The 20,137-nt window shown below is 42.6% G+C and overlaps 1 protein-coding gene across 4 annotated transcripts; it reads left to right on the top strand.

Moving 5' to 3' along the window:
* The first annotated feature begins 4,183 nt into the window (after positions 1–4,183).
* On the top strand, positions 4,184–19,884 carry RAP2C (RAP2C, member of RAS oncogene family). 4 transcript variants are annotated; one of them, XM_059157321.1, is made up of 5 exons: positions 4,184–4,299; positions 5,908–6,402; positions 6,524–6,684; positions 9,137–9,449; positions 17,393–19,884. In XM_059157321.1, the coding sequence occupies exons 3-4, from the start codon at positions 6,610–6,612 to the stop codon at positions 9,413–9,415; spliced, it is 354 nt and encodes a 117-aa protein (XP_059013304.1). In that variant the 5' UTR covers positions 4,184–4,299; positions 5,908–6,402; positions 6,524–6,609; the 3' UTR covers positions 9,416–9,449; positions 17,393–19,884. The 4 variants fall into 4 exon arrangements, with proteins under 4 accessions (XP_059013304.1, XP_059013301.1, XP_059013303.1 ...); XM_059157320.1 differs by adding an exon at positions 4,689–4,778 and having other exon boundaries at positions 4,185–4,299; positions 5,908–6,684; XM_059157318.1 differs by having other exon boundaries at positions 5,908–6,684.
* The last annotated feature ends 253 nt before the right edge of the window (positions 19,885–20,137 follow it).

The raw sequence follows: 20,137 nt of genomic DNA, 5'->3' as shown, positions 1-20,137 counted from the left end.
GGCCCAAATATGAAGCCCCACCACTTTTTAGGACAGTGATGCTTAAGGTAGGGTCCCTGAACCAGCAACAGCAGCAGCATCCAGGAACTTAACATCTGGGATCTTAGAAATGCAAATTATTGGCCCTTGCCCCAGCATCTAAAACCCCAGGAATAGGGCCCCACCCACCTGTTAGTTACCAACACCTCCCAGTTACCTTCAAACGGATGTAAATTTAGAGTAGGTTTATATAACGGATTTAAAGTGCCGATAGACATGCATATATAAACAAGGAAAATATTATGGTTATTATTAATACTAATTCCTTAAATTTATTTGGTTCTTTTTTGGGAAGATTTTTTTTTATTTATTGGCCAGAGAGAGAGAGAGCACGCGCGCAAAGCAGGGGGGAATGGCAGGCAGAGGAAGAAGCAGGCTCCCCACCAAGTAAGGGGCCACATGTGGGACTCGATCCTAGGACCTGGGATCATGACCTCATCTGAAGGGAGATGCTTAACTGACCGAGCCACCCAGGTGTCCCCCTCAAACTTATTTGGCTCTTAATAGATTACAAAATACTTTCCTATATTTGAAAAAAAAGATGAGCTAGGGAGAATAATAAAGGGGTTCAGATTGCTGTGTTAGACTCTTACTTTAGTAGGCTCCTGAGTTCTTAGAGAGAGAACTTTCTCAGCTGTCCCAACTGGAAAACACGAGTTTTGTGCCCTCTAGAAGCCTTTCCCTGGCCAGGCTGGGGCAGTGGCTTCTGTGGTAAGCAGCCCTTTCCATGAAATCCCACTGGATGGATGAAGGAGTCCAGGTGGACAAGGTTGAATATGATGACATCATTGTTGGGGCTGTAGGAAAGCTAGAGCTGGGGAGACTGATAGGCAGAACCAGCAGCTGGTATAGCTGGAGGCCGGATTTGGAAAGGAAGATCGGCATTCAGAGGGTAGAAGGAGCTGGGAAGAACCCAGAACAATCTGTACAGAGAGGCCAACCTAAAGCACTGAAATAAGAGATGCCTTGTCGAAGACTTCTGTAGGCAAAGACCCAGGACACTACTGACTCAGGTTCTGCTAATCCAAGGGCAAGTTCAAGCCAAAGAGAGAAAAGTGCCTGGGACACGGATAGTACAGGGCTTGGGATTCTTCCCAGACCCTGGAGGGTGAGAGGGCTCCCTGGGAGGGTAGAAGTGAGGGAAAATGATCCAGAACCGTCCACAGCTCCAGGGACTGCAGCTGAAGGAGGTATAAACTGGAAAGGGAGGGATCGCGGAAGTGAACTATTGGTGCCCGAAGCAAACTTTTGCACTTTCAACTTGTGCCAGGCTAATTGCGTAAAACAGGATTATGTACCTGTAACTTACATATTCTGCATATAGTTTATGCCCTCAGATACAGAATAGATACAAAACAGCCTCCACTGAAAACAAAAGTTCTGAATCTCAAGGGCAAACGGTCCCGAGAAGTTACCCTCCCCCCATCCTTGAACCCTGGGAGTGGAAAGTGTTATGTGAGCAGTTTACATTTATTAAACAGTTCATTTGGACCGCTAAATGCTTTGAATGGATTGTCTCATTTATTCTCCCAAGGAGCCTTATGAGCTAGTCACGGCTCTCACGTTCAGCTTAACAAACGAGGGGATGAAGGTCTATCCGGCAAAGGGCAAGGTTAGGACTCCCTGATTCAGAAGCCCAAATTCCTCTGTCATACTACCTTGCATTTGTTAGTCCTGAAAATACCCTAAAGTGAGTAAGAGTAGCTATAAAATACTAAAATTAGTAATACCTAGGGTGAGGATACAAAAATATCACATATAGTCATGCTGTGTAAGTAGGAATGTGAACTGGTATGATCTTCCTGAATGACAATTTAGCAATATTTACCAGAAAATTTTAAATGTAAGTACCCTTTTGTTTCAATGATTTCAATCACCAAGACACAGTAAGTGAAAAAAGCAAGGTGCAAAATAATGTGCATAGTAAGATTGCTTTTATAAATAATCTTTAAAAATACATATAGAAGTTGGATTGATAGACAGGCTAACATAAAAATACCATTTTTCCCCGGAAACACAAGAAGCTTTTAACAGTGAATATCTTTGGGAAGAGTAACTCAGTTATTATTCTTGTGCCATTGGGAGATATTTGAGCTGTTAAAGTTTTGTTTTCCTCTGTATATTTGCTGATTTTTTTTTTTTTAAATAACACTTTAGGGGACGCCTGGATGGCTCAGACATTGGGCATCTGCTTTGGCTCAGGTCATGTCATGATCCCAGCATCCTGGGGTGGAGTCCCATTTTGGTTTGCCTGCTCAGCGAGGAGCCTATTTCTCCTTCTCCAGCTCCCCCGTGCTTGTGTTCTCTTGCTGTCTCTGTCATAAATAAATAAAATCTTTTTTTTTAAGTAATACTCTATTAAGTCTTTTACATAAAAACCAAATAGCCAGCATTTACTGAGGGTTCATCATGAGCGAGAGACTGAGCTAATCATCTCAAATACACACCACTGCATTGTATTCTCACACGAAATGGTTAGCCGCATTTTACAGATGAGGGGTTAGAGCCTCAGACAGGTGAAATCCTCTGCTTGAGGTGCCACAGCTAAGGCCGGGGGCGAGCTGCCGGTTAAATGCCTGTCTGCCTCGGATCAGAGCCCTTGGTGCTCAGCCGCCTGGCTGTGCTCTCCTGACTGGTTTTTATATTCTCATTGCCTAATAAAAGTAAACTGGCAAACAACTGGAGTCTAATGAGATAATGTATGTGAAAATACTTTTCTAAGTATAGAGATCTTTGGGGAGGACAGAACAGGCAGCCGAAGTTGAACAGGCTGACCTGCCCACCAAGCCCCGAGACAGTCAGGATATTGCTTTTTGAGGAAGCGATGATCGACACCTTTCTTTTCTTTCTCCTTTAAAAAAACACTTATCCCCCTGTTCCCCCCCTTAACACCTGATCATTTTGAAGAATTAAAATGTTTCAGAGAACCGAAAGCTCTTTCATAATACCTCTCCCCGACACTCTATGACTTGTTGCAGGTTTTAATGGCTCCGTAACTACTTTTGCTGACGTTTCCACATAGTTTACGTCAATGGAAACAACTATATATTTGTTCAGTATCTTGCTTTCTTTCAACCTCATCATATATCCTGACCATCTTTTCATATCAACACTTACAAATCTTCTCTCTCTCTCTCTCTTTTTTAAAGATTTTATTTATTTATTTGACAGAGAGAGATCACAAGCAGGCAGAGAGGCAGGTAGAGAGAGAGGAGGAAGCAGGCTCCCTGCTGAGCAGAGAGCCCGATGTGGGGCTCGATCCCAGGACCCTGGGATCATGACCTGAGCCGAAGGCAGAGGCTTTAACCCACTGAGCCACCCAGGCGCCCCTCTCTCTCTCTTTTTAAAGGATTTTATTTATTTGACAGAGAGGCAGGCAGAGAGAGAGGAAAGGAAGCAGGCTCCCTGCTGAGCAGATGCTGGGCTTGATCCCAGAACCCTGGGATCATGACCTGAGCTGAAGGCAGAGGCTTTAACCCACTGAGCCACCCAGGCACCCCCAAATCTTTTCTCTTTTAAATAAATAGCTGCATAGTATCCATTTTGCCAGTGTACACACACACACACACACACACACACACACTCACAATCATTTTTTGAATTGTCTACTGAAGGACATTTAAGCTACTTCCAATTGTTTGCTTTCCTAACTGCTGCTGCTGCAATGAAGCCCGTTGTTCCCAAGAAGGCTTAGAGGGAGTTTCAGATGGAGTGTGACATTTGTCAACTCTGTAGCTGATAAGAGTGACCCATTAGGACTTTGTACTGAGGGTAGGAGCACGTTTCCCTGTATGGAGAAACAAAGATCTCTGTCCAAAACACTTTAGCCAACACAATCCAAGATACGAGAGTTGCCAACAGGTGGGACAACCTCAAAAAGAGTTTCCTGTCTGTGATAGTTTAGTAGTAGACCAGAGACCTGCTACTTATTGCTCAACACTGATTGCTGGATCAGAAGAGGAATTTCCAGACTCTGTTTCCAGCAGGGCTGGTGGAGGGCTGTGGATCCCACCAGACAGTCTGGAGACAGCTAGACAGGGAGATGGGCGCAGAGCTCCAAATCCGGCAACAGCACTGTGGAAGGAGCGGTGACCTATGGGGAAACTCGTAACTCATAGACCAACCTCTTCCAGCAGAGGGCAGTGCCTCAGATATCAGGCGGGACTCGGGCCAGCTGGAGGCAGACCTGGGGACTTCGCTGGACGGATTGCAGCAGCCCTAAGTCGAGGAGAAATTGAACTAAACTGTCCTTTGGATACTGTAAGTGACATTGGGGAACGCTCGGGGAAAGACACGGTGGGACTTCTCGCTACCATGATCTGCCTGTTTTCTAATGTCTGCTCATTGGGGTTTGGTAATAAATCTCTTTTTATACAGCCTGGCTGTGAGGGTTTGCAACTAAGGGAATTTGGAACCAATTGAACTCTACTGGCCACCGAGTTGCTCAGGTCTCTGGGTGCATGCTTGAATCAAAGAGGGAGTGACATGCCTAAAAAGTCACCCAGCCTTCTGGCCCTCGGGCTCTGTGGATCTGACACAAAGTTTACAAATCGAAAGTTAGCAGAAGGAAAGATATGTAAGAAGTAACTATTTTATCTAAAAATAGAAACTTAGTGTTTAACGCCGGTCTTTCCTTTTTGCATTTCAAGGACTATGAAGGATGACCGTTAAAACAAACTTTATCGTGGAAGAGCCAGCCATGCCAGCTGCCGCGTACAGATAATGAAAGATTAAAAGCAGTTAGTCTCCTAGGCCTGAACAGTTTCCCATCGACTCTTCCTGAGTATTGCTTACCTTTCCTTCTGTGTAGAGTGGTTAGAATCAAATCGGGGCAAAACCGAGTTACTGTAAGATAAAGACTGCTTCTACTCCTGTTGTTTTTGAGCCTTGCGATAAGAAAGGAAGGAGTGAGTTTGGCCTTTGCTGGTGGAGTCAAGCAGATTTGCCAAATGATAAAAGTACTGTGTGTGTTTAATTATTTGTCAGGCATGGCGGTGGCAGACACATCACAAACGAAATCAGAGCAAGCAACAGTGAAGTCTAAGGGTGGTTCGCACGCGCTCCTTAGAGCAACATTAAGTGACGGAAATAGCAGCGAGGAAAATAAAGTTTCTTGGCCGCTTTATTTTCCGGGCCCCTCGCAGCCCGGGGATGTCCGGCGCTCTCCCGGAGGCCAGATGATTCGCGGCCGTCCCGCCCCGGCCAACCAGCCGGCGAGTCCTCGGGCCGCCGAGACGCCCAGGGGCTTCGGCGGGTTTGGCGTGGGACTGTCAGCGGCAGCGGCCGCGGCCGGGGAAAGGAAGGCAGTCGGAGGCTCTCCCAGAGGCCCTCTGCCAAGGCCGCGGCCGCGACCCGAGACCGTCCCCCCGCCGAGGTCTCGCTCGGCAGGGCGCGGCCCCAGCGCCACCCGGCTCGCCCCGGAGAGGTGGGACTTTCCCCACCGGAAGTGATCCCGGCCCGTCTCGGGGAACTGGGGCACCTCAGCCAGTGTGTCAGGGAAACCCTTCCGGGTGTGTGTTGGGGTTGGGGGGGTGGGGGGTGGGAGAGGAAAAAAAAAAAAAAAAAAAAAAAGAGGTGGCTTCGCCCGGAGTGGCCGCCGCCGCCGCCGCCGGACGGCCCCCGCCCCTTTCCCCTCCGCGAGCAGCGGCGCTGGGGCGGCGGTGAGACGCAGGAGCCGGCCGCTGGCCATGGCCTTGGCGTGACGGAGACTCCCGGGCGGCCGGGCGGGTGCGGACGGCGGGGTAAGCGGCGGCGCAGGCAGCCGGGTCCGGGCGGGAGCTGGCGGAGAGGAGAAGGGAGCGGGGAGCGGGTGGCGGCCGGGGGCCCCGCGGGTAACGTGCCCCCTCTGCTCCCCCACCCTCCCCACAGGCCGGACGACGCCCGCGGGAGCCGCGGCCCAGAGACCCGCCCGGGCGGCAGTGACTGGAGCCGAGCCCACAGGCCCGGGCCGGCCCGGCGGCGCGAGCAGGAAGCGGGGTCCCTGGGCCCCTTTGTGTGTGCAGGGCGGGGGAGGGGTGCCGGGCCGCCCCTGGCCGCGGGGGGCTCCCGTTCCGCGGCCCCCACCGCTTCCCTCGGGGGCGCGGCGCGTCTCCCCACCCCGCCTCTCCAGGCTTGCCCTCCTCCCCACGCCCCCTGCCTGGGCTTCGGTTCCTATAGGAAGGGCATCACCACCTCATCCCCACCCACCCGACACTTGGCTCATTCCCCTCCCCCTCCTCTAACTTCCTCTTCTTCCCCCGTTGGGCCCTCGGCCTCTCCGCACTGTCCTCCCCAGTTCGCCGATTTCCGCCCACCTTCCGCCTCCCCGAGCCGCCGCGGCTAGCGGGGTGTTCTTTTCCCTCCCTCTGGTAGGAGTTGCTGAAGGTGAGACTCATGAGGGAATACAAGGTAGTGGTGTTAGGGAGCGGAGGGGTTGGCAAATCTGCCCTTACTGTGCAGTTTGTCACTGGGACTTTCATTGAGAAATATGACCCCACCATTGAAGATTTCTACCGCAAAGAGATCGAAGTGGACTCTTCCCCCTCCGTGCTGGAAATTCTGGACACCGCAGGAACTGAGCAGTTTGCCTCCATGAGAGATCTCTACATCAAAAACGGCCAAGGTTTCATCCTGGTTTATAGCCTGGTTAATCAACAGTCTTTCCAGGTAACCAAACCGAGTCTTGTAATTTGTTAGAAGGGGGTGTGGTAATCCCACATTGACTTCTGGTGTGCTCGAACCGGGCGTTAATGACTATGTTTTGCTTCTGAAAGTTAGACATGGCGCATTTTTGAGGTTACTTCTGGCACGGAAAAGTATCGGGTTGTTTCTATAGAGAGAGTCTGCAGTAACAAGCGTCAACAAATATTTTCAAGTTATTTTTGAGTCAGAAAAAAGTGAGGAGGAAATGATCTGTGTATATTTAGCCTGGAAGGGAACCTTCTGAAGTTGCTTGTTCAGTTCAACAAGTATTGATGAATGTACTTACCGAACAACATCTAAGAGCTAATCTCAGGTAAATAGAGCACTTTGCAGAGAAAAGTATTTGGAGCCGATTATCTGTGACTCCTCTGTATCCCTACCTCTTCCTCTGTGTTCTCTCACCCAAGTTTCCCAACCAGATTCATAAATCTTAGTGTTACAAGAACCCAGGACCTGCCTTCTAGGCATTTTACTTACTTGGGGGGTGTGTGAAAGAAAGTTACTGATTAAAAAGACGAGTGCCCAGAATTAATAACCAGCAGTAATAACTTCTGCAGCTGATCCAAGTTGTTTTCGATAACACCAACTGTATTTATGCAAAATAGGTGGATCTGGGAACACCAGACAAGTGCAAATTTCTAACCCTGGCTGGGTGGCCGAGCTGGCGGTGGTCCGTCCAGTTTCTTCCGAAAATCTGTCCTGTCCTTCAGTGGGAGACCGACTGAAGGTTTAACATTATTTTAAGAGATGCAGTAAATGTTGCTATTTATTCCTCCAAAATAAATAACCTCATATTGACCCATTCTATTGACCTCCATTGATTTAGGAAATGGATAGTTTTTTCTGCATTTAAAGATATGCACTTAATGTTGCTTGCTTAAGAGACATAAGTGCTTTAGCGAATACAATGTGCGAATTCCGCTTTTCTTAGTATTTAAATTACAGTACTCCAGTGAAGTTTTCCAGTAACCACGTATAGAAACTTCAGGATTTTTTTTTTCCTCTTAAAGATATCATAAGTATAGTGACCAAATTAAAGTACGTTTTATGTGGGCTTGAATTCCAAAACAATAATAGTATCATAAAAGCATTTTTCCCCAGAAAGTACCAAAGGTGCTATTTGACAGGCATTTTCTTTCTAAAGGATCCCCCAGAGATTTGTTATTCTATTAGCTGACTCTCTTGAGGCTGAAAATCTGTTGAAGGGTTTTTCATATGATTTCCATTATATCTGCTTCTGTTACAGGCATAAGTAGGGAGTGGAAAACTGCCATTATTTCAACGGAGACTTTTAAACTCTTTCAAGCCCAGTTGTCATGAATTCGGTTTCTCATTTGAACTTGTGTTTCCGTAGGACAACAGGGAAAAAGGACACAGGGAAAAAGAGCTTAACCTAGAAGACCGAATTGATACATGATCAAACGGAATCGGTGCAAACACCAAATAATCATGGTTTCACAAATTTTCGGTCCTCTGTTTTTCCTTCATCCTGCAAGCGAATGTTCCATTCACTGTCAACTCTTCAAATTAAACACGTTTGATATTTAACTCAAACCTTTTAAGTTTTGAGCCGTTTAAAAATCGGAAACTTGGTATTAAATCTGTGTGATTGCCTTAAAGCAACACTTCCTCCCCTCGCCCAAAGTTGATGCCACCTGAGAATTGCTAAGGCTCTTGTCTTTTATCATTAATTGTAATTAGAAAAAATAAGACACTTGGGAGAAAATTGGAGTTGTAAAACCTAACCAGGCAAAGGGAAGTGTGACTGTCTTCCCACCGACTGCTCCTCAGTGCCATTTGTCCTTCCTAGGAGCTGCTTATTGTCACATTCGTTTCTAGTGTATTTTAAGGTGTTCCATTTCACTGGGATGAAGGCCTGCCATTAAATTTAAAATGAAACATCTAAGTGTATAAGTCTGTTTTGAACTGGTCTTCGAGGCATGACACGGTGTTTTCGGTCCCACCTGAAACTCTTTCTCACAGGCACACTTGCTAAAGGACTAGGAATGCATAGATGCCGCAGGCCTGTGCTAGGGTAACAGGTGTTTTCAGGAGTGCCGACAAGCTGGCAGGTTTAAGGAGATAGCTAGACATCCTTATGTACAAATGGATTCATCCTAATTGGGAACTTACTTTTTATATCGGTGCAGACCAGGGGAAAGAAGTATGAGTCCCGAGGTTCGTGGGCAGCCTGCATTTTATTTTCTTGAGAGATACCCAGCAGGTGGGATATGTGGAAATGATCCAGTTCCTGCTTGGGTGGGGAAAATGTTTATTTTGTCCATTTGGGTGTATAGTTTTATTTTGGATTCGGTTTTCTGTACTCCCTGAGGGATGACTTCTTGTGATATTGTAATACTCCTGTTACGGTCATGCAAACGGAATTCTTTTTTTCTCTTTGTGATTGTTTGACTAGGATATCAAGCCCATGAGAGATCAGATTGTCAGAGTGAAGAGATATGAAAAAGTCCCACTAATCCTAGTAGGAAATAAAGTGGATCTGGAACCAGAAAGAGAGGTTATGTCTTCAGAAGGCAGAGCTCTGGCTCAAGAATGGGGCTGCCCTTTCATGGAAACATCGGCAAAAAGTAAATCAATGGTGGATGAACTTTTTGCTGAGATCGTCAGGCAAATGAACTATTCATCCCTGCCCGAGAAGCAAGATCAGTGTTGTACAACTTGCGTTGTCCAGTAAAAAAAAGAACCTCAATCATGGCCATACCGAGCAGGTTAGTTGTTGATGGAACCTTATGAGCCTGAGTGTGTTTTGGTTTTGATCGAGTATTAACAAAAAGCTGGTTCATACCAATACACGTTGTGCTACCTTCAGTTTCCTTGTGTGTTTTTAAAGTAACATTTCCCTTAGCACAAAATAGTCAACATTCAATGAAGAAAATAAAAAAAGATAAGCAAAATGAAGGTAAGGGATTGCCTATATTCCTGTCACTAAGATTTATCTTTGTAAAGGTGAATCAGTGTTCTCTCTGCTTCATCGGGAACATTCCTTCGGGGTGGGGTGAGTTAGAGGATGATACTCCTCTTCCCTGTTCCGGTGATTTCACATCCAGCAATAATTTCAGAAGATGACGGGTTTTGTGTTTTCCACACTTTTCTGCCCGGGCTAGAGAGCTGCTGTAATTGAAGTCATCAGTTTACTAATCATCCAAGTGCTTGATTGAACAGGATGATTATTTAATCAAGCTCATCTGTACCTTGCACTTCAGGGACTTCAGTGACCTCTGATAATAACAAATTATAGTGCCACAGCGTACCTTGACTTCATTATGACCATATGGTCCAAATGAAAATCTGGCAAAATCCTCTGTGATGGGTTAGAAGAGACACACCCAGTCCCAGGCAACATTTCTCTTCCCTTTAGTAAATAATGGAGTTAATAAGCACAAAAACAAAACCTTCACGCCTTGCGTTGAGTTGAATGATAACTTCATAAGAGTTTTCTCAAATGATTGAGTTTTTTAAAAAGCAAAGTTGTGTAAGACTGACTGAGCATTTTAAGTGGGATTCTTTTATTCGCATCGTGGTCTTTTAATCTAGTTTATGATTGGGCAGATAGTTTCATCTCACTTAGACAGTAACCCTTACATAACAAGATAAAACACCCAGTGTCCTGGACGACTGCAAACCCCCAGCAAACGGCGGACTAGTCTGACAGTCTCAGGAACGGAATTGATTGTTGGGAGCCAAGACTGACCTCAAGTCCACGAGGCAGTGTTGGAAATGGCAACAGGCATTTCCGATTGCAGAGACGGTTCCTAATCAAAGGTCTGGCTTTAGATGTGCTCCCTGGAGAAAAGAATAACAGTCCCCAGTTTATCTTTACAGACAAGATCTTCCGTCAGGGAGTGTCTGTCACCTTTGAAAATGAAGGATGACAACAGTGCTTTATTCAAAATGCTTTCACACATCTCCTTTTTAGCGCGTCCGAATATGACGAGAGCACACTTACGTTCTAACACCTGGCTACACCTGCTCCGGCATCACTGTCGAGACCGCGCTCCAGCTTGTGTTGGGCTGATAGCGTCACGCTGCCAGTGTAGTTGTTTGAAGCAGGAACAGGCGTCTGCAGGTGCTCCAGCCCCGTGTTCGTGTTTCCCTAAATCTCTCCCCACTGGGAAGCCAGCTTCAAGTTGGAACAAATCTGTGTGATCTTTGCATCTTTACCATTATGCTCTCTTACTCTGTCCGACACCTTTAACTGGGGAAGTGACATAAATGTACATGTTTTAGTGTTGACATCTTTATAAAAAAAAAAAAATTAACCAGCTCCCGCAGAATGTTCCCAGTTTTCTCTCCGGCATTAACGTAGACAGCCACAGGAAGTAAACGAAATAAAATTCAGATTGGCAAATGGGTAGTTCCTAAAGTGATTTTGAAATCTGAGTTCTCGCTACATTTGTTTCATTTTGCAGCTTGTGGGATCTAAATGACTTTTAATCCATTTGGTTACCTGCGGGGATGATTAAATCGAATTGCTTTATATCTCAAGCCAACTATGTTTATGTTTTAATTATTTAAATTTAATAATTGGTCATTTCTTTATAATCATAATAGATCAAGTCGCCTGTGTAGTTTTTTGTCTGGTTTTCATTGTTGTAAGCAGAATACACATTGGAGGTGTGAGCACTGAAATAAAATAAGCAGCTGAATGTCTGAAAGTATTGAAGGAAATTTCCTGACCGAGATCTTTTAGAACAAAGCACACTATGCTTGTTCTTTTCTGACCTCACATAAGCTGGAATTGATGTGTATGGGAATCTATAACCTGATGCCTGGAAAAGCTCGTGCTCATGCTGGCTTACTATTTATCCACAAAAATAGGTGATGAATTCTGAATCCCGCAGCTTGAGCCACAGAGCTCCGAAGTCTGTCAGTCCCAGATCCAAAGTGAAGATCAAACTTTGACAATGTGATTTCAGCCATGCTTGTCCTTAATACTTAGAAGTGAGAAATGATAAGATTCAAATAAGTCAGAACTGTTGGGACTGTTGTAAGGCAGTTGCTCTTCATTGAAAGGGGACATTTTCATGTTCTAAGAATTGCTTCTGATAATTGCTCACATTTATTTCTTAGCACCCTTCAATGTGGGTCACCGGTCTCTTGCCCAACACCTGTTTATCTGCGTGGCTCCCAGGATGGTTTCCTCCCCTTTCACCCTCTGACTGGCTGTAGTCTTAGTGTGAGTTCCGAAGCCCAGATTCTTTACGTGCTGTTCTCGTGACGGCTTTCCTTACTGACCCGGGGAACCTGCCGCTGAGGGCCTAGAAAGCCTGCCTTCCTGCGCAGCAACAGTATACTTGAAGCCCGGGTCGGGGCTGCAGACTGGTCTGCTTTCACTAACTACATCATAGCTCCTCTGTATGTTGGTGTAAATAATTGACAATTGGCTCTTTGGGTGTACTGTCGTGGAGAATGATGGGTGTTTTGTTAGGCATCTCATAATACTTGAAAAGAAGCGAATCCCAGTGCTGCGGGCACTCAGGGAGCGGAGAGCGCACGTCCAGTTAGAGCCCACTTGTCAGGACTCTGGGCTCTTTGTTGCTGGGACTGCCCTGTGCATTGGAGGGTGCCGACCAGCATCCCTGGTCCCTCCTTTTACTAGGTAGATGCCAGCAGCAGTCTCCCCGACCCCTAGTTGTGACAAACAAGGATATCTCCAGACATTGCCTGATGGCTCCTAGGGGTCACTAAGAACCACTGACTTCAAGGAATGGGGGAACGGTAGCCTTTGAGTCCCGTCTTAGAAGAATGGGTAGGATGTGAAGGGGATGGGGAAGGGGTAGAGGTGATTTCCAAACCGAGAGAGCGCCAAAAAGGAGCAAAATAATATCCCTGAATTAGGAGTAGTCTGTTGGAGCCCTGAAAGGCAGTTGGGAAGTGCAGTAAAGTCATCCTTCAAGTGTGACAGTTTGGTAAATACCCTTTTGGCAAATAAAATTCTTTTAAGAGATTATTTCTCAAGGATTTCTGTATCTCACTCCAGTATTGATGAAAGTTATTTAAAAAAAAAAAAAGAAAAGAAAAGAAAAGAAAACCAGAATAAAAAAGGTGTTCTTACTATGGTTTGAAGGGCTCCTGAAAGATTTGATCCTATTTTTCTCCGTGCAGTACGGAACGGCTTCTCCCAACGAGAGTAAATGGTGCATAAGAGTACCAAACACCAGCAATCAAACTGAAAGAACAAAGATCATTATTTATGTCAGCTTCAGTTCATTATGTATGTCAGCCTGAAGAAAAAGCGAGATCCTTGATTCCAGACCAGCACATCATTTCACGTGGCAGCAGAATGCCCGGGATGTTAACAAAGGCTCCTGAGAGGCTGAATCATCTGTGAATGTCATTTTAGTCTCGCTGGCCTTACCCTTTCTAAACACTGCGGAATTGATTAGCATGTTCAGGGTTTTTTTTAAAATAAATACGTGGAATCAGAATTGTTCCTAGTCTTTTGTCCCCCAGCTTTTAATTAGATACAACGGGCTAAGGATTTAGCAAACGAAAAAGGGACAATCATGAAAATTAAATCACATCGTGTACTTTAAAATGCTGGCATTTTCATATCCAAATTAAATATGAATCCTATGGGTGAAATACCGGGCTGGAATTCCGTTGCAGGAGTTAGTGTAGATACTTTTTTTTTTCCCCTGCCCTATTTTGCATATCACCTTGAGTAGGGAAAATAGCTTATTTTAAAGGCTTGTTTGTCATCCAGTTCCCATGGTGAGCCAAACTCCAGCCCGAGGCATGGTGGCCCTGGGTGGAGCAGGGGACATGCTTTCGGAGCACTAAGTACCAGAAAGATCTGTAGTGCACCTGGGGCATAAGAGGGTCCTTTCTGCAACCCCCCCCAATTGTCCCAGACCTTTACTGACACCATCCCCCACTTCCCTGCCTAAAGGTTCATGGTCTGGGACTGTTCAGAGTGAATAGGTGCCTAGGTAGACCCGCTCTGGGTGTGGAGGTGTCTGTGATTAGAATGACTCCTTGTATATCTGTTCCCTCTTTAATTGCTTCCTTTTAACCTTAAGATTAGGCTTTTATTGCAGAATGAAATGCATATGAGCCGTTCAGTTTTACTCCATTACCTCTCTGGCTTAGAATGAACCATCAGTAGAATTAACAAAAATTGCATCATAGAGTTGGAGAGTTGCCACCGAGGAAATATTCTAGCCATACTCCAGGAAAGATTCTCCTCGTGGGATTACTTCTCAGTGGAATTCGAAAATCCAGAAGATAATATCACTAAGAAAAACTTAAGTCCTGTCAGCTGTTGGAAAAACTTACCCTACCAAAAAAACATACTCCCAAATTCTTTTGATTCGCCACAGTTTTAGGAACATGGGATTCAGAAAAAAGCAACTTAGAGTGGACGAGAGCAGTCCCCTACCTGGTCTGATCTGAACCTGGCAGCTGGAATCCAGTCACTGGGCTCATACCCTGCTTCGCAGTGGACACGGTCCTACTACCGGAGATCTCAGAATTGAATTAATTTAAATTTATGGAGATTTTAGGTGTAGGACAGAAAAAAAACAGTTTATCCCTTCCTTTCTACCCCCGGTTTACTGTAAACTCCTTACAGCCTGGTCCCACTTTCATTCCAAGGCTCAGTGCCCTAGTTTGAGTATTTAACTTGGATATGAAAATGCCAAGTAAAAAAAAATGGGAAGGGAAATTCGTTTTTTAAAAAATTCCTTTGGTTAAATCTCCAGAATATCATATGTCTACAACTGGAAAAAAATGAAAATTGATTATGTTTGCACATTTATGTTTGCTAAAAAGAATGCTAGTAAATAGTGTTGTTCGTAGAAATGGCGAATGCAGCTAAGCTAAAAAGATATTCATAAACTGCTCAGTCTCTCAGGAGCCTTTGTTCACATCCCGGGCATTCTGCTGCCACGTGAAATGATGTGCTGGTCTGGAATCAAGGATCTCCCTTTTCTTCATGCTGCCAGAAATAATGATCTTTGTTCTTTCAGTTATGTGTTTGGTACTCTCGGGTACCAACTTACCCCGCTTGGGAGACTCTATTTCATCATTTCCTGAGCAGAAGGTTTGGACTGTTCAGTGTGTGTGTGTGTGTGTGTGTGTGTGCGCGCGAGCGCGCACGCGCACGCCCGCGCACACGCTCTTCCTTAACAAAATCTAATTGGGAAAAAAGTTAAAGAGTGAGACCAGTTAAGCAAGAGTTGGAGGAGAAGCTTCCAGAGTTGGGATTTGTTGGGTGTCTTACTGGACACTTGATTGTCGAGGGCAAGGATCACTTGGATTCTGTCTTACAGACAGCAAGTTATACTTTTGCAATCTGTCTGGATATGCTATTCTGGGAGTTAAAAAGTATGAGTTTGACCAGCTGCCTTTAAAGCTTCTGGAATGTTTTTTAAATGAACGAGAGTTGTTAGTATACTGAAAATGTTGCTGTCAGAGTGTGCAGCAATAACATTTATATTTTGCATTCTGTGAAATAACTCATCTTGAGAGAGACTGTCCTTTTTGCTTAATGCAAACTTTTGCTTCAGGATTTGTAAGTGCAGAGAGTCACAATTTATTACTCTTCTGAAAGAGACGTGGTATTAATATTTTGTTCAACGATATGCCTCCTATTAATGTCGTTGAGTCTGACCCAGGATTTATCTGTCTCTTGATTTCACTGGAGTGTTGTCCTGTGGAGTGTGGATGGACCATATGTTAAAGCAGATTTTAGAGAGTGGGAAATAATGCATCTATCACCTTTTATGTAATGTAGATTATGGTTGATAAGCTGGCTTGTATTCTTAGTGTTTATTTTGGCTAGAAACAAATAATTACTACTTCCTCAATTTGATTTCAGAGAATGCCGGAATTACTAAAACACCGTATGTTACAAGTCTTCACTGTTTAAGAGACAGAAGCATATTTGAAAATCCCAAATTCTTTATAATTTATTTTTTTAATGTGGATGAAAATTTACAGCAAACTTATTAATTCAGATCAATTGAGAAAAGTCTAATCTGAATTACTGAAAAGTCTTCACACCGAATTGCATATATACTGAAATACTGTTGGGGCGCCTGGGTGGCTCAGTCCTTAAGCCTCTGCCTTCGGCTCAGATCATGATCCCAGGGTCTGGGACAGAGCCATGCTCTCTGCTCAGCAGGGAGCCTGCTTCTTCCTCTGCAGGTCCCCCTGCTTGTGTTCCTCTCTCGTTGTGTCTCTCTGTCAAATAAATGAATAAATAATCTTAAAAAAAAAAAAGAAAGAAATACTGTTTTCTTAGGTATAAAAATTCAAATAAGGCTTAAAAAATAAAGGCCCTCAGTCTGGATATCAGAGACATAATTCTAGTCTTCTAGAATTTATATCCTAGTTGAGAAATGGAAAAAAAAACCGCTGACATTTGCATACTTTCTAAGGCACTTTCACAGATTATGTGATATTTACCACAATCCTTGAAGAAAGAATTTTTATCTTTATTTTAATGATGAGGAAACTGGACTTGCTCAAGCTTAAATAACCAGCATCCTAGTTAATTTTGGTGCAAAAAAGTTTTAATTTTAATTGGAAAAAACTGTTTCATAATAATTTCTAAGGCAAATTCTTCTATTTTTTCTAATGTGTTTAGGTGGCAGAATTTCAATAATGAGCAGAGAGACATTCTTAAAAAGTAATCATTTTTATGTTATAGCTGCTAATAAAGACTTCTCTCAGGGTTGGACACTAATAGAAGTGTAGCTGTCAAATGAAATTAAAATTATGCATGTAGAAATATTGGTAGAGCCTCTAGATGATCTTAAATTGGTTTTGCTTGGCATTCTTTCATAGTTGCTGTTCTACTCTTTGTTTCTGGCTTCATTTAACAACTTTTATCTTTTACGGTAAAAAACAAACGTAATTCCACTCCCCTAGAAGCTACACGGTGATCCAGCACAGTTAAAGGACGTCGTGTCTGAATGATAGGTTCCCCCACTGCCGCCGTGGTATTAATTAGAAGGGGAAAAGTGTGTCAACTGTGAGAGTGGAGACTGAGAAACCCAGATCAGAGGAGAGGTCCCTGTGGTTGGGAGGATGTCCAAAACAGGGCAGACCAGAATGGGGACCGGGAACTACCGCTGTCACCTAGCATCTAACCCAAGTCGGGGTATGTAGTAGGTGCTCAGTAGGTAGGCCCTGATTGCATTACATTTTCTTATTTTAAGTTTTCCCCCAAACCTAACATTTTGAAAAAGTTTTGCATACCGTCCAGTTTGCTCATAATGAAAATGTATTTTATTCTAATGCCATTTCCCATTAAAAGTATGAAGAAATCAGATTCAAAGAAGAAGTTAATATCTGCCACTTTGGTACTGTACAATCTTGTAAACTGGTAAGAACATGTTTAGTATTGTATAAAGTATAAAACAAGTATGAAGTATAATAATATATTTAAAAATAAACCAGCATAGCTAGATACACACAGTATTTTTATATTCAGTGCATCACTAGTGTTTCTAATTTTCAGTGACTCTTTTTGACCACATAAAATTATTTTTTTAATTTAAACTCATGGGGAACACAGCAAAATTACGTCTTAACATAGTTCAGCTGGTGCCAGTTCTGCGTATATATTGATCTGTTGTCATTATTCTCATTTGAACCTGTAATCTGTTTCTATATTTTTATGATATTTTCATCTTAATTGCAGATAAAACTCAGAGGAAATTTGCACAGATGCTGCTTTGGAGAACTTACAACCTGGGTTGCAGAACTGAGCCTTGGTAAACCTGTCTCTATTACAGCATGTTGCCATACATCTAATTCAGTGCATAAGGTCCTTGGCCTTCAAGATCCATTGACCTTAAACGGGAATGCTTAGCACGTTTACCATATGTTTAAAATCTGTTCTTTATCAATCAGTCCTTTTGTAGCTTTCTAAGTTCTTATTGATGGCTAATATGCAAGAATTAATTTTTAATATTTTAATTGATTTCTTTAATCAGTTTCTCAACTTGTATTTATTAAATACTCAAACTCAGTATTACCTACTCAATGCCTTTTAAAAGAAAGTTATAATGGAGAAAAAAAATTGAGCCTTAAACAAATGGTTACTTCTGTATATTACCTCGCACCAGTGCTTCATTCTATTTGTAAAATCTTTCTCCTTTAAATGGTTGGTTAATACTTTGAGACTTTGTTTACGTGTGGCAGTGTTGTAAAAAGAAACTAAAGATCACGTTTTTACCCTGATGGATGGAATATCCCTTTTCTTCAAGTGCAGTTTGTGATGTGTTTCTGTAATTAACATGTTCTGAAAGTTCCAAATGATATTTGAAATTGACGGTAGAGCATTTAGCTGAAGAGTTAAGCATTTGATTCCATTAGGTTTTCACATGTGTTAATCTCATTTACAGCATCGAATTGCAGCAGTAACATTTTCCTTTCTGTGAAGTTCTAAATTTAGTTATGACCTACTTAGCAATGCCTTTGAAAAGGGATATTGTATCCATGGTAAATTAATTGTATACCTAAACAGAGATCGCTCAGCTTTGCCTGTCAGGCTTGTAATTGACATCTAGTAGACTTCTGCACATGTAAAATTGAATTCAAATAAAATCATATACGCTTTCTAGTTCTTAATATTTGTCTTTCTGGATAATAGTTTAAAGCAATATTTGTTAAAGTTTTCTTGCACTATCACAATTGCTTTTTAGTTATTTCTCAAGAAGCATGTTCGTAGTAGAGACAAAAATCTGTGTAACAGGAGAGGATAGCGCCAAGTCTCTGGGCTTTTTTGTTTGTTTGTTTTTTGGATTTTTTTTTTTTTTTCCAAATGTGCTTCTAATAGCCATTGCCTTCCATGTTGTTTACCTAATCAGCACATTTTGTCTGAATACTTGAACATTTTAACAATAACACAGGTATAGAAACAGAAAGGAAACTTGTAATCTTTGGGTTCAGTTTTAACATCTTGACAACAAGCGCTTTTTCTAGCAACAACTTTAAAATTTTGTAAGTTTGACAGTATTTTCTCGTTGGGTTTTTATTTGGTTTATTTGCGTGCTTTTAATTTGCAGAAGTTAGTAACTGCAGCTCACCTACTGCACCAAAGTTCTCGATTTCAGGAGCCCAGCTTTAGTCATTTGAACATGCTTCTAAATAAAACAAAACAAAAAACCAAAACTATACTTTTGATCTATAATAATAGCTCAAAAACTTTGTCAAGGAAAGCTCTAATATATGCAGTGATGGTTTATGGAAGGGTGTGGCAATTTAAATTTATATTGTGTGTGATGTTCAAATAAAGTGATATCTACATTCATGTGATTTATTGGTCAGCATGACCATTAATTATTATGTAGATATTGATTAAACTTTGATTTCCTTTTTTAAAATTGTGTTGCATTTGATTCCTGATCAGATTCCCTCAAGGTGAACCCTTGATCTGAGATTTTGGATTTTATAGTGAGATCGTAAGGGTGGAGGCAGTTGAAACATTGTTCCTTATTTACAGACCACTTGAAATGAATACCTAATTTAAGTTTGCACTTTAATACCAAACTTAAAAACCAAACAGTTGGTACAGAGTAGGTTAAGTGGTCATGGTTCATCTTTATTAGCTGTGCAAAATTCTAAAGGAATCAAATAATTCATGATGATTTAAAAATTTTCTGCAGATGATTTTTTTATATATACAGTGTTTCTTTCCTATGGATAGTTCCCCCCTGCCCCCAGGATTGATCTCAGCAGCAAATTTAACCTGAATTCACTTAGGATCACAGGAATCAGGGGAAAGTGATATAAAGGTGGTTTCTCCAGCACATTTTAAGAAAAGGGACCAAAAGTTATTTTAGCTTCCTCACTAGATTGCATGTCAAGTTGCTTATTAGGATAATAAATTAATATTAAATGAAATATATGTCTCATCTTTACTATGGCATCTGTTTAGGAGTTGTTCAAATCACTGCAGTAGGGCTCTGCAAATAAAATCATGTCACCTGTTAATGGATCTAATGTACTGTAACTTTATCAATGAAAAGTAAAAATCTCAAATAACAAGTACAAACATTGAACAATGACCTAGAAAGATTTGTAAAAGTAAAATTTTTCCAATAGATTTCATTCTTGTCATTTTGTAAGATGACCCTGCAGTCCACCTGTTTGTAACTTTTTTAATAAAATAGACATCTGTATTACCGAGGTTGGTTTCTTGAATTTTTTGATATATTACTAGGTCTAGATTTGCTAACTTGTAAATCTGTCTTACTTCTATCAAAATGATTGTGTTGTATTGTAGTAAATACTGAACCAAATTAAACGTCCGCTTATGTCCTTAGTCACAGTTATGGCGTATGTTGGGGAGGGAAACTAACCCATACCCTAAAATGTAATATTTAATCAATTGAGTCACTTCCAAATAAATTAGAAATTAGAACTAATGGGTGAAAAAGAA

This window comes from Mustela lutreola, chromosome X (genome assembly GCF_030435805.1).
Source record: "Mustela lutreola isolate mMusLut2 chromosome X, mMusLut2.pri, whole genome shotgun sequence".
Lineage (NCBI taxonomy): Eukaryota > Metazoa > Chordata > Mammalia > Carnivora > Mustelidae > Mustela > Mustela lutreola.
Note: the sequence above shows the minus strand (reverse complement) of the source record. Positions and strands in the feature narration are given on the sequence as shown.

What these genes read in the sequence shown, in the direction of transcription:
- RAP2C (XM_059157318.1), top strand. Translation starts at nt 6,412, where the DNA reads ATGAGGGAATACAAGGTAGTGGTGTTAGGGAGCGGAGGGGTTGGCAAA. An exon ending in TTAATCAACAGTCTTTCCAG is followed by an intron (nt 6,685 to 9,136) that starts GTAACCAAACCG and finishes TTGTTTGACTAG; the next exon opens with GATATCAAGCCCATGAGAGA.